Here is a 14,700-nt window from a genome sequence, read left to right as displayed (position 1 = left end):
CTCAAGAACAACCACGTGGATCACCCGGGTAAGGACATGCGGTATTAAGAATCAAGGGTACCGAAACTTTTGAATGGGGTCAATTTGAATTTTTTGTCATGTGAATTATATGTAAACATATTTTATGTAAAATATTTTATTTAACATTTTCAGATTGTGCAAGGGGTGTGGATCTCTTTTGTAGGTAAATTATATTATGTTTTTATTTTATACAGATTTATAATGTCAGCAGGTTCAAGCTAGCTAGTAGGCTAACAAACCCAAGGGTAAGACACATTTTAAAATGTCAGAAAATTACTTTAGCTAAATACTTTCAGCTACTATTTCTAACAATACACAATTTTGTGCAGTTTGCTGGTTTACATTCAGTAACAAAAATCAAAAAAAGTAATAAATGTGCAGGTATCCAAAATTAATACATCCATGCGCATTTGATCTAGACACATTCCATACCCATGTAGAAAAGACATTTATTTTAAGTGTAGTATATTATATAAAGACACAATGACATTGTAAAGCACCATTCCAGCCCAGTTCACTCCACCAATGACACGCAATAAAGTGTGACTGGATTCGTTTTCAATGAAGAGCTGCCGACCTCCAGCGACACAGTGGCCATTGGCGTCGGGATGTAGGCCTGTCCAGAATTGAACTTTATGCAAACAAGCAGTGAATTTCATGTGTCGGCAAGACAGATGTTGAGAGTAAGCAAATGTAGTAGTTTAAAGCTACTCGACACAACCAAATTGCCAGTTGTTTATAGGAAACATCTCTGTTTTGGCCACATATCCATAACCACAATGGCTAAGCCAGCAAATAGCTTCTCATTTTTATATCTTATGTATGTACAGATTCCATTTAAATAACCCGATCTTCTCCAAAATGTTTTTCTTTAGCATAAAAAAAAAACATTATTAGATGCCTAATCACATTTAAGCCATTAACAGATTTCCAAATCGAATTGGTTTTCTTTCTCCAAGAAGACTTTCTGGAGAAAAAGATTATTTAAAATGGAATCAGTGCATAAAACATAATACAAATAGAAACTGTGCAAGTCGAGGGCTATCTGGATCCAAAAGAGCATTCAGGCTGGAAGGATGTACTCTGATTAAAAACTCTTATTAAAAAAGGGAAAAAAAGAGGGAAGCCATTTCTTATACAAAAAAAGCTGGCAATTTTGTATATGTCGAGTATACTTGATTTAACATTAAATCAACTACATACACCAACTGATATACGATGAACTTCTCAGTCTTGACACGCAAGATGGATCACGTGTCTTCACTGCCATTTGTAGTTGCTCTTGAAAAATCGCTGCTTATTTACAGTTTCTTTTAACTGTGTCACATAGCTGGGAAAACCTACATCCCGTCAGCAATGGTTCCTGTCGCTCGTATCATGGAAGTCAATGAAAATAAACAAGGTCATATCACTTTACAGAGCACTGATAACTGTGTGTATATAGGCATCTAAGAGGTTCTAACGAATACAATTTTCCATTCTCACATACACGACAAATAACAGACTAACATGAAAGTATAAAAATGTGTAAACGTCAGTCATGCAGATGTGGACAGTGGAATCTTTAACTGGTTTTGTCAAGTCTGTTTGTGGACCAGCTACAGTCTCTTGAACGGAATTGGTGGGTGCTAGCAGTCCTCCTCCAGTCTTTACCACTTGCCCCTTTTACTCCAGTCTTTAGGAGTGAAATGCAAACATTTAGAGTCGATACGGAGGTGACGCTTCTGCATGGCCCGCTCATGACCTTCCACTATGTCCTCTGATAGGGTGAGGATATACTGACCCTGCAAGAAGATCAATCAAGCTCAATAAACTACAAAACTTAAGCAAAAATTTGAAAACCACCAAGGGTTGATGGGAAATCTGAAACACATCCCAAGCCATCGCGTACCTTATAATAATTGATGAGGTTAAGGTATTGAAGAGTTGAGATCACATCCTCTTTCTTGACACTGGTAATCTCACTGATTTCACTGCGAGAATCACAAACAACGTTAAAAACAACTACTAATAATGTAACCCTACTAGTAATGTAATTTAAACTGAGCCATCATAATGGATGTGATAAATCTCTGAAAGAAATTTCTGGGTCGTATCTGACCCCAAATCAAAGGAAAAGGTACACCATCATACATCAAAATGAGAAAAAATTACATTGAAGGATTTTTAAAGAATTTATTTGTAAATTATGGTGTAAAATAAGTATTTGGTCACCCACAAACCAGCAAGATTTCTGGCTCTCACAGATCTGTAACTTCTTTAAGAAGCTCTTCTGTCCTCCACACCTGTATTATTGGCACCTAAAAGACACCCGTCCACACCCTCAAACAGTCACACTCCAAACTCAACCAAAGAGCTGTCAAAGGACACCAGGAAGAAAATTGTAGACCTGCACCAGTCTGGGAAGTATGGAAGCTTGTTTCCACCACTGAATAAAAAAATGTAATAAATAATTGTGACTTTTTACTCACAATTGCGAGTTTATATCTCACAATTCTGACTTTATTTCTCAGAATTGTGTAATATAAAGTCGCAATTGCGAGTTGTAAAGTCAGAATTGTGTGTTATAAAGTCAGAATTGCGTGATATAAAGTCGCAATTCTGAGAAAAAAAGACAGAAGTGTGACTTTTTTTCTCACAATTGCGAGTTTACATCTCGCAATTCTGACTTTATAACACATAATTGCGAGTTTATATGTCGAAATTCTGACATCTTTCCTCAGAATTGTGAGATATAAACTCGCAATTGCGACTTATTAGGCCAATTCTAAGGGGGAAAAAAGACTAACTTTTTTTCCCATCAGAATAGTTTAAATCTCACAATTCTGACTTTATATCATGCATTTCTGACTTTATAACACGCAATTGCGACTTTATATTTCGCAATTCTGACTTTATAACTCACAATTTTGACTTTATATCTTGCAATTCTGACTTTATAACTCGCAATTCTGACTTCATATCTCGCAATTCTGACTTCATATCACGCAATTCTGACTTTATATCTCGCAATTCTGAGAAATAATGTCAGAATTGCGAGAAGTAAACTCACAATTGTGAGAAAAAAAGTCAGAATTGTGAGATAAAAAGTCGCAATTACCTTTTATATTTTTCATTCTATGGCGGAAACAAGCTTCCATAGGGAAGAGTGAATCTACAATAGGCAAGCAGCTTGTGTGAAAAAAAAAAAAAAAAATCAACTGTGGAAGCAATTGTAAGAAAATGGAGGACATACAAGACCACTGATAATCTCCCTCGATCTGGGGCTCCACGTAAGATCTCATCCCGTGGGGTCAAAAGGATCATGAGAACGATGAGCAAAAATCCCAGAACTACATGGAGGGACCTGATGAATGACCAGAAGAGAGCTGGGACCAAAGTAACAAAGGCTACCATAAGTAACACACTACACCGAGAGGGACTCTAATCCTGCAGTCCCAGGCGTGTCCCCCTGCTTAAGCCAGTACATGTCCAGGTCCGTCTGAAGTTTGCCAGAGAGCATATGGATGATCCAGAAGAGGTTTGGGAGAATATCATGTGGTCAAAATAGAACTTTTTGGTAAAAACTCAACTCGTCGTGTTTGAAGGAAGTCGAATGCAGAGTTGCATTACAAGAACACCATACCTACTGTGAAGCATGGGGGAGGAAACATGATGCTTTGGGGCTGTTTTTCTGCAAAGGAGACAGGACAACTGATCCGTGTTGAGGGAAGAATGAACAGGGCCATGTATCGTGAGATTTTAAGCCAAAACCTCCTTCCAATCAGTGAGAGCCTTGAAGATGAAACGTGGCTGGATCTTCCAGCATGACAATGATCCCAAACACACCGTCCGGGCAACGAAGGAGTGGCTCCGTAAAAAGCATTTCAAGGTCCTGGAGTGGCCTAGCCAGTCTCCAGACCTCAACCCCATAGCAAATTTGTGGAGTCTGTGTTGCCCAGCGACAGCCCCGAAACATCACTGCATCACTGCAATGGGCCAAAATAGCAGCTACAGTGTGTGCAAACCTGGTGAAGACTTACAGGAAACGTTTGACCTCTGTCATTGCCAACAAAGGTTATGTTAAAGTATTGAGTTGAACTTTTGTTATTGACCAAATACTTATTTTCCACCATAATTTACAAATAAATTCTTTAAAAACCCTACAAAGTGATTTCCTGGATTTTTTTCCTCATTTTGTCTCTCATAGTTGAAGTGTACCTATGGTGAAAATTACAAACCTCTCTTATCATTCAACTTGCACAATCAGTGGCTGACTAAATACTTTTAGGCCCCTACTGTACACTCTATGGTTCAGATTTTTGTGAAGTTCAAGAAGAGGATACTTACTTAATGGTGATCTGTGGCCGTTCTCCATTCTCTGATTTGAGGTTCATGAGGATCTCCAGAATAGTTTGAGACCAGTAAGAGCGATAGGAGAGCAGACCCAGATCAGAAAGAGGCTTCTCTGGAGTACCTGTCTTTCCTTCCACTTTTGAGAGCTCATAACCTGACAGATGTGAACAAAAACGATGTTTGTTTGCTTGCTTATACAACCTACACATTATTCTGAGATAGCAAGCTATAACTTTCAAATCCTTATGATCACATTCTATGTTGCCAAGTAAAAAGACATAACTGTATGATTACTCACTAAACTCGATTAGTAGTTTGCCATAGCCTCTTCTCTGGTAAGGTGGTAAAGTCAAAATGCAGGCTACATTATAGTCTTCTGTTGATTCCTTTTCCTTTAATGGAAAACACAGCCAATGAAAACACTAATCCAAGCAAGCCTATGATACAAAAAAGGGGACTAGCCAAAATTATAAAAATATCAGTAAGCTATATTATACCTTGGAGAAGTAGCCGACTATGTGGAAACCCTTAGAGTCATACTCGGTCATAACATAGAAGAGGAAAGGATCCGTGTCATAGTACAGGGTCTTGTGGTCCAAGAAGCATTTGGCCAATAAACACAAATTTTGGGAATATGTCTGTGCAATAGAAGAAAAAACAATAACAGGCCATCAAGAAATACATTTCCATCACAAACCAACATGTTAGTTTAAACACACTAGCTCCAGTAATTTAGGGCCGTAACCATATCTTGCTTTAATAGGATCAAACATGTTTTAGAAAGCATGAAGAAATAGAACAGTGAAGGAATTCTAATTGGGAATTTAATCATTTTGAACCATTTTGCAAATAACTTTTGCATTAAAATAAGGACAGGTACCTTTATTTGTATGCCTTACATGCCGGAAACTTAAAGCGTTTCTTGTCTCGTCATACTCAGTTAGGCAAATATGTTTTCAATTCAAAACGGCCATATTTGAGAAAAAAAGTCGAGTAATTTATATCACTTGATGTTACTATTGGTTGTTTAACATTTCTGTCGTAGAACGGTTGACATGTAGCCTGGGAAAACCCAGAAAACTTCCGGCAAATTTAGGTTTGCTCTGAAAGTTAGTCTGGCAAAGAGCTCATTCAAGCCCATTTCCAATCCATCCAAATCGTGGCACCAATCAGAAACGTTGGGGCGGGGTTTACACGATGACGACAGCGCTGGGATTTTGAAGCAGATTTTGTAGCCCAGCCTAGAGCCGTTAAATATTAATATGTTTTTCAACGGCTCTGGTGCAGCCGACGCACAGATTTATTTACCACACACACACACACATACACTGAAGACACACGTGTGGCGCTTGCGCTGTTTTTTTGCCTATATGAAGACAGAAATGATTGAACTTCCTCTCCAGGCTCCAGATCCACTCTGAAAGTCACTTCGTGATCATTTAACAACTTCATTTGTGAAACTATCATCATGACGATCATGACAAACACACAGAAACTCCAAAGAGATTCACGGCAACCCGTCAAAATAAAAGTTCGGTTTAACTTGACAGAAATATATTACTGTTGTACAGTAGAAATAGGAAATGTCCAGATGCAATAATACATTAACTATACACTAATACGCTAATACGATATTACGAATAAATTATGAATTTTTTAAACAAAACTGAATTTAACTAATCCATGTTTTAATTTTAACAGTAAAGCTCATTGTGCAGCACATTATTTGACAAAAAGTTTATGATAAAATTAGTGTTTTATGGCTTAATTTTATTACCAGCAAAAACACAGAATAGTGTGATTATTTTATCTACATATTTTAAAAAAATTAATAATACATGATTTGAATTATTATGCATTCTTTTTAATGTCTAATAATAAAAAAATGACATGCCCGCTTCGCTACAGTAGCAGGTAGTGTAGTGTACTTTCTCTCTCGCACACAAGCACTCACACACACTTCTGCAAAGCAAATTATAACAAACTTGAGGTTACCCACCTTGTTTTTCCTGCCATCTATTTCAAAAAATGATATAGTTCCTTTGCGATAGATCTCATTTCCTGGAGGGTGTCGAAGGTTGCATTTCGTCTGTAATAGTTATAGACAGGTGACGGTTATCTCTGGGCATGTTGCTTAACCCAAGAGCACACTAAAGCTTGTTGTTTTAAGTGTGTCTGTGCTCAGGTGCCTTTCAACCCAAAAAAATAAAGTTTAAGTGGCAAATCAGGTCAATTTAAAAAAAAAAAAAAAAAAAAACTGATTATGGTAAAATGATTTATATATATATATATATATATATATATGAAATATCGGGTTTTTATTAACTGTGAATGAAACATCTCATTAGACTGAATTCAATCGTTATACCTGAAATGTAATCAGCTAAATAATGTAAGAACATCACCAGATGCGAGTACAGCTTGACAAATTGACCTGTAAGAATAGTTTGACCTGCACAAATAAAGGACATAAGCAATTCAAATATAGAACAGTCTATAAAACATCTGTTGTGACTGTTATATCAACATTAATTTAGGACCAAATTAGGTGGACTATATGCCTTGTGTTTTTCCCCATCCAAATGTGCAATATCCCATTAAACCATCAAAACAAAAATATGATGGAAGGTTTTTTTGTTTTTTTTTTACAAAAGGTACACTCCAGTTCAAAAGATTTTTTTTTTTAACATTTTAAAGTCTCTTCTCACCAAGACTGCATTTATTTTATCAAAAATATAGTTTAAAAAATTATATTGAGAAATATTATACAAATTTAAAATAACAGTTTTCTTTTTGAATATATTTTCAAAATATCATTTATTCCTGTGATGTGAAGCTGGATTTTCAGCATCATTACTCCAGTCTTCAGTGTCATGTGATCCTTCAGAAATCATTCTAATTTGCTGATTTGGTACTCAAGAAACATGTATTATTATCAATGTTAAAAACAGTTTTACTGCATGTTTTTGTGAAAACTGGGATATATTTTCTCAGATTATTTGATGAACATAGTTTAAAATAGCAGCATTTATATGAAACAAATATCTTTTGTAACATAAATTATCACTTTTGTTTAATTTATAAATTATAAATTATGATAAATTATAAAATTTATAAATTGATAAATTATGTTCTTGCTGAATAAAAGTATTTTTTCAAAAACTTTTGAACAGTAGTGCATGTTTTTTTTTTTTTTTTGGTGCAGTTTTACTGAGATTGAAACAGACTATGTAAGAGTCATGTTTATCTAAAGCAGTCTAACTAGTCCTTGAGCTCTTACCAGATGCCTCTGAAGACACTTGAGGCTCTTGAGGTACTTCAGACAAAATTCACAAAGGTAGAGGATGGGGAGGGTGGTGAGCTCCTGCGGGTATGGAGAAAAGTACCACGGCTTTAGCCTGTGCCGGCCCAGCTCAATACAGTCTATGTTCTTCATTCGCGTGACGATGTCATCATGTGAGCGGTCTGACACCAAACTGCCAGTCATGCGAGGGGCAGAGGGGATACCATCAGAACTGTCCTGCGAATCCTGAGAGCAGAGAGCAGAGTTAGAGAGATCTAACAGCAGTCACTGACAAAAGCAGATGTCCTGTGTATTAAAAACAAATCCATGAACTTTATCATCTTGCTATCACTGTAAATAGCAGGAATTACTCATTTATTATTACTCAATTCACTGAAAAAGGAAAATAAACAGTATTATCTTCCACACGACACCTGCATTTATGAGATCCAATGGCTTTTTAGCTAAATTTCTATAGTTTTGAGTTTCATACTTTTCTCTAAAAAGCCTTAACAGACACACAATCAAGGCAATGGGAAGTAAAGGAGCCGGACCTCTCCTGGTGGCAAATAGACGGTGGAGCAGCGAGGGTTGTTATTCTGGAACACCTTTACTATCTAACAGAAAAACACAAGTGGAGAAAAAACATGTTTTTTAGATCACTTTATATGTACTTTATGTATACATTCTTTTGAAGATACACACATCCAAAAAGGATGTGATGCTAACCAACAAGATATAAGATAAATAACAATAAAATGAGTGATAATCAAAACCTGGGATTCAGCCATTTTAAGATTTGATAGGGATTATAAATAACCGTGCCTCATGTAGTGCTAAAAAAAACATCTGTAAATCGAGTTGCCATTACACTACCTCATCCGTTCCTCCACAACTTTTCCTTTTTCTCCCAGGCTGAGAAGGAATAAGACGACGTGTTGTTCCATTCTTCAAGAATAAAAAAGCAAAATCAAAATAAATAAGCTCTCAAAATTTTCTTTGTATTCTGATAATTATAGCAGATATTTAAAGGAGTAGTTCACTTTTAAAAAAAAACGTTTAAAACCCCCATGTCATCCAAGATGTCCTTCTTTCTTCAGTCGAAAAGAAATTAAGGTTTTTAAAGAAAACATTTCAGGATTTTTCTCCATATAATAGACTTCACTGGGAACCAAACGGTTCAAGGTCCAAAAGGCAGTTTCAGTGCAAACTGTTCAAAGGGCTTTAAATGATTTCAGACGATAAATAAGGTTCTTATCAAGCGAAATGATCACTCATTAAAAAAAACGAACTAAGTTTGTTTTATGAGCTCAAATGATCGTTTCGCTTGATGAGACCCTTATTTATCGTCTGAAATTGTTTAAAGCCCTTTGAACAGTGTGCAGTTTGCACTGAAACTGTCTTTTGGACCTTGAACCGTTTGGTTCCCATTGAAGTCCATTATATGGAGAATAATGCTGGAATGTTTTCATCAAAAACCTTAATTTCTTTTCGACTGAAGAAAGGATGACATGGATATCTTGGATGACATGGGGGTGACTAAATTATCAGCAAAAGTTTTTTTTTTAAAGTGAACTACTCCTTTAACTCCTGTAACAGATTAAGCTAACATGATTTATGATTGAAAGGTCTTTTTTTTTACCGTGGAGAGAGAGGTGAGCGGCTCATGTTCTTCTCTGGATTTAATGCTGAAGGACGAGTCCCTCATGGCTGGATAGACCGAGGCCTGACTTGCCTCTGCAGAACTAGGAAGTGAAGGCACTGGAATCGCTGCTGTAACTTGTGTTGCCAAAGACACGGATTCTGCTTTTCTCTTCTGAAAGAGCAATCAGAAAGACAAATCACTTTTTCTCTGCAAGGACAGTAAAACACAAAATTCTTAAATAACACCATAATAATTAAAAAACGAAGTATTTCTATACGTTAAGATGCGCTAAGTCGCTCTAGATCAGTGGTTTTCAACAGTTGTCAACTGTTCCTGGAAACACACCACTCTGCCCATGTGTACGTCCCTCTTATCTGACACATGTATGCTGCCTTCATGTGCCATCGGAATTATCATAAATACAAGTTTCCTATTCAGAATTTGAACATAAATGCCATCAAGCCATATTTACAATGGTAAACTGGAAAAAAAAAAAAAAAAAAAAAAAAATCGGACAATTTTGAGTTTCCAAGTTGGCCATAAATTTTAAACATAGTGAGAACGATTGCTGACTGGTATTCTTTATTTGTTTTTTCCACAACAGCTACATCACCTTGTCGTTGCCGTATATTGTTGAAGCGTATTGTTTAATACACAGCAAAAATAGCATGAACTTGACAGAAAATCCAGAATTGTCAGCAGGCTAACTCTCTAGATAGCACAGTCAATGTATACATGTTTGTCAAAGAAAGGGACTCTAGATTTTATTTAATTAAATATCTTCAATTAATTTCGGCTTAAATAAGATTTCCCCAAGAAATAGGAAATAATAACCCCAAGACTATACCTAGTGTGTCCTCCATGATTTATTTCCAACAACATAGCACTTGAACGCGACAAGCTCGCAATCACGACTTCAGAAGTGGGAAGTAGGAAATTTCCAACAGCACGTGAAGGCAGAATTTTGGTGCATTCGAGACGTATTTACAAGTTGAACGCACATAAACGCCACCACAAAGTCGTAAATAGCAGCGGGAAGCTCTGGGTTTTCTTTAAGCCCCGATCTTTATGAGTTGGAGGCGTGTCAGTGAGAAACATTGCCAGGCTGTTTGATTTACAACAAAATAAGCTAAATGCCTGCACAAAATATAATAGCATTGTAACATAAAACACACTTGATGCACACTATTTGTTCCTCAAGAACTTTTCTAGAAGTAGAGCTTTAAATTAGGGCTGTGCAAAAATTAATTGCGATTAATCGCATCCAAAATAAAAGTCTGTGTTTACATAATATATTTGTGTGTGCTGTATATAATTATTTTGTATATATAAATACCTATGCATACATGTATATATTTAAGAATTAATTGAACTTAAATTCTGTTTATACATATATATAAATACATAAACTATATTATATAAATATAAATATTTTATATGTGAATAACACATTTTCTTAAATATATACATGCATGTGTGTGTTTTTATATAAACAAAATAAATATATACAGCACACACAAATATATTATGTAAACATAAAATGTAGACTTTTATTTTGGATGCGATTAATCGCAATTAACTTTTGCACAGCCCTACTTCAAACCCTTTATTTCAGCGTAGTTAAATAAGAGAAGGTACACCACCAAAAGTGACTTGACATCATAAACAACTTCCCAATTCGTAAAGATGAACTTCCTAGGACTTGAACGCAGCATTAAGCTGGGTTCACACGGTACGATTTTGACCACGATTTGGCCGTCTCAGACTAATTTATGAATCAAATGTGTCACTGAATCAAATTGATCACATTTTACTTCCGACAAGATTCTGTCAGTGTTACAATATTTGATGCACAGTCCTGTAGTGTGTCCTCTCCTACAACAACAGTCTAACCAAAAACCAATAGGAGCACCGAACCTGATATTATATTCTGGTCTCTGGATATGGCTTGGGTCTCTCCTTTAGTGTAAATCTATGGGATTTTTTTCACCAACTGTTATTTATACTAGGGCTATGAAACGATTAATCACGATTAATCGCATCCAAAATAAAAGTTTGTGTTTAAATAATATATGTGTGTAGTGTGTTTAATTATTTTGTATATATAAATACACACATAATGCATGTATAATATTTTTAAGAAAAATGTGTTATTAATATCAAATATTTTTATTTATGTATAATATAAATTTTGTATAAATGTATATGAAGTATATACGTGCAAATATTTCTTCAATATATACATGGCATGCATGTGTGTGTGTATTTATATATACAAAATAATTATACACACTACACACACATATATTATGTAAACACAAACTTTTATTTTGGATGCGATTTATCGCAATTAATCGTTTCACAGCCCTAATTTATACTTAAGTTTATGGACTTGAATAAACCTTTAAAACCAAGTATGAATAACAATAAATCACAACTAACAGCTGATGCAAGTAAATTCCAGTCACTTACCTTATGTCCTAATTAATTACAAGAAGTAATGAGTATGCTGGTAATGAGTGATGAGAATATATGATAAATATGGAAAATGCTTTCATATACAAGTTTTCGCAAAAAAAATTCTCGCCAAAACTGCAAGAATTTGATCCAATGTTGTATAAACAGTAACATAGTTAAATATCATGACAATTTAAAACAACAATTTTCTTTTGAAATTTATTATAAAATGTTACTCATGTGATGGCAAAGCACATTTTTCCAGCATCATTACTCCAGTCTTTAGTCTCACATTATATTTCGTAAGATACATATATATTTATTTTTTTGCTGCTTCATATTTTTAAACAAAGAAAAAAGAAAAGAAAACACTTATTCAGTAAGGAAGGACACATAAAATGGATCAAAACTTACGGTAAATCATTTTTAAATATATAAATACTTTTATAATAAATGTCAAATATACAAATACATAATATATAAAGACATATATTATTAATCATTGAGCACCAAATCAGCATATTAGAATGATTTCTGAAGGATCATGCGATTAATGATGCTGAAAAATCAGCTTTTCATCACTGGAATGAATTACATTTGAAATTACATTAAATTAGAAAAGTCATTTTAAATTGTATTCACAATATTACATTTTTTACTGTATTTTTTGTTTAAACAAATGCAGCCTTGGAGACCTTGTCGTCACCCTTAGTGTATATTCATTTTGGAAAACAACACTGAATAGATTTCTTTAGGAGGGGAAAAACAACAACAACTCTACAAAAGATACCGGTACTACATCTTACATATAGAACTGTATGGGGTGGAAACTGTTTAAAATATTATCTTATTAAAATGACAGATCACCCAAAAATGAAAATTCTGTCATCATTTACTCTCATGTTGTTTGAAACCTATAATACTTTCATCTGTGGAAGATATTTTGAAAAAAAAAAAAAAAAAAAAAAAAACAATTTGAAGAGTTTTATCCTTATAGAAAAAAAAGTCATTAATATCCAAAACAATGAACATCACTGACTTTCAATGTATGGTTGGACACACACACACACACACAAAACCTTCTATTGTGTTCCACAGAAGAAAGTTCGGAAGAACATGAGGGTAACTAATGACAGAAATGTTTGTGAAAGAAAAACTTGTAATAGTGGTAACATTATCATTACATAAAATGTTCAAGCTGCATAATAATCGGCAATGTAAATTGAGTCGAGGCAAAATTGCATCCCTCTCACTTGTTGGAAAATGTGAAATGAGCTTTTTCAAACTAAATTCAGCCCATTGATTAAAAGCTCTTGCTTGACAGATTGAGTTTTATTAGTGTAAATGGGCGGGTTTGTCTGTACCGGTGTGGGGAGGGTTTTGCCTCTTGATGGAGCTGAAGCAGACTGAACGTTGAGATCTAGACTCTTCCTCTGAATTTGAACAGAAAGGAAGAGGATTACATGGCACGTAAACAACCGCTTGTGACACAATGTTTCAAAATGAAGGTCAATCACTGAGGTGGGGGCGTGTCACATTTCATCTCAGAAATCCTAACGTCACAGGCAGATTTGAAATGACGTTCTTACCACTTCTCTCTCTGGAGAACTGGGGCGAGACCCCGGCAGGCCGTTCTTCGTAGGGGTCTTTGCCTCCTTTTTGGGAAACTGGAGCTTCTTCAAGTCCAACCGGTCTGGAGTCACCCATTCATCCAGTCGCTTGTTGACTTGCCCCCAAAAAATTTATATTTTCTTTGCAGTTAGCAAAAAGGCTGAACAAATCTTGCATCAAATAGAATCATAATATGAAAATATAACTGTAAGGCAGGTAAAACTGATTTATCTAATTGTCAGGTAAATGTTTGATACTCACAGTCAATATAGTGGACATAGTAGAGCTTTCTCCCAGGAATGTCTTTGACACTGAGAATTTCAGCCAACGCTTTGAAGGAATAAAAGGATAAAGAAGCATTCACACAGCTGAAATCTTAAGACCCACTCATATCAAACCAGGAAAATTGTATTTCAGATGAATCCCGTTTGAAATGTTCTTTTCGGCTAGATGTCAACTACCTGTCCCCACCAGGTGATAGTCGAGCTACAAACACATCCAGACCAGCTTAAACTCATGAAAAACCAGCTACAACCAAAGGGTGTTTTTTGCTGGATTAAGATTTTAACTTATTAATAAGGAATTAAACAATGTCATGTGTTCATATAACAAGCAGACCACAAAATAATAATAATAATAAAACACGTTTACCCTCTCTAACAAAACATACTATAGAGCACAACAATGTGAATCTATGTGAATAAGTAAATCACACACCATTCAGTTGCATATCACATAGTTACAGTAAACAGCATCACTGATACCATCTCCACATTGCGTTTTATAACAAATGGTTAACGTTCAGTAAGAAGAACAGTCCCTAATTAAATAAACCGACAGAACAGTTTAATATGCTGGACTGCGAGTCTTTTGTTTACATTCTTACTTACGCCACTCGTCTTCATTTTCTTGATTTTTTCGCAGCACGGGAAGGCGGCACCCTTCTACGATTTCCACCTATTGGGATATAACGCCATTATAAACGACAGCGGTCAATTGGAACATAGAAATATTTTAAAACATCACTAAATACATCAAACCACACAGACTGGGAGATGCTTACTGAGGAGTCCGCCATGTTCTTTAATCATGGAACACCACACCTCCGGCGCACAGAGTTGTGGGTAAAAGGAGAACGCAGGATTGAAACTCCAGGGGGCGCATTTCTTACTGAGCTGAGCTGCTCTGGCTGCAAATATTTTACAGTGTGTATGATTCATATCTGAGGACATTTTTATTGTCTAAACATCTGTCTGCTGAAATTAATCATATTTTAAACGTATTTTCTAAAATGATTTTAAAATGACAATAAAGTAAAAAAAATAAATGGATCTACAATTTTTACAAA

The 14,700-nt window shown here is 35.3% G+C and overlaps 1 protein-coding gene across 2 annotated transcripts; it reads right to left on the bottom strand.

The window, feature by feature from the left end:
* Window positions 1-450: 450 nt before the first annotated feature.
* kat5b (K(lysine) acetyltransferase 5b) lies at window positions 451-14,482 on the bottom strand. 2 transcript variants are annotated; one of them, XM_039662408.2, is made up of 15 exons: window positions 14,416-14,482; window positions 14,243-14,309; window positions 13,614-13,682; window positions 13,331-13,467; window positions 13,106-13,174; window positions 9,282-9,455; window positions 8,516-8,587; window positions 8,194-8,256; window positions 7,637-7,885; window positions 6,356-6,445; window positions 4,854-4,994; window positions 4,655-4,748; window positions 4,351-4,510; window positions 1,913-1,994; window positions 451-1,805 (listed from the first exon to the last, which is right to left on the bottom strand). In XM_039662408.2, the coding sequence occupies exons 1-15, from the start codon at window positions 14,428-14,430 to the stop codon at window positions 1,671-1,673; spliced, it is 1,617 nt and encodes a 538-aa protein (XP_039518342.1). In that variant the 5' UTR covers window positions 14,431-14,482; the 3' UTR covers window positions 451-1,670. The 2 variants fall into 2 exon arrangements, with proteins under 2 accessions (XP_039518342.1, XP_039518343.1); XM_039662409.2 differs by lacking the exon at window positions 13,106-13,174.
* Window positions 14,483-14,700: the final 218 nt, after the last annotated feature.

Source organism: Pimephales promelas, chromosome 4, assembly GCF_988280905.1.
Source record: "Pimephales promelas chromosome 4, fPimPro1.hap1.1, whole genome shotgun sequence".
NCBI lineage: Eukaryota > Metazoa > Chordata > Actinopteri > Cypriniformes > Leuciscidae > Pimephales > Pimephales promelas.
The sequence above is the reverse complement of the archived record's forward strand: the minus strand, read 5'-3'. Positions and strand labels throughout refer to the sequence as shown.

Coding starts and splice junctions, on each gene's coding strand:
- kat5b (XM_039662408.2), bottom strand. Junction 9,456..13,105: donor GCAAAACCCTCCCCACACCG/GTACAGACAAAC, acceptor TTGCTCTTTCAG/AAGAGAAAAGCAGAATCCGT. Junction 4,749..4,853: donor TAGTCGGCTACTTCTCCAAG/GTATAATATAGC, acceptor TTTCCATTAAAG/GAAAAGGAATCAACAGAAGA.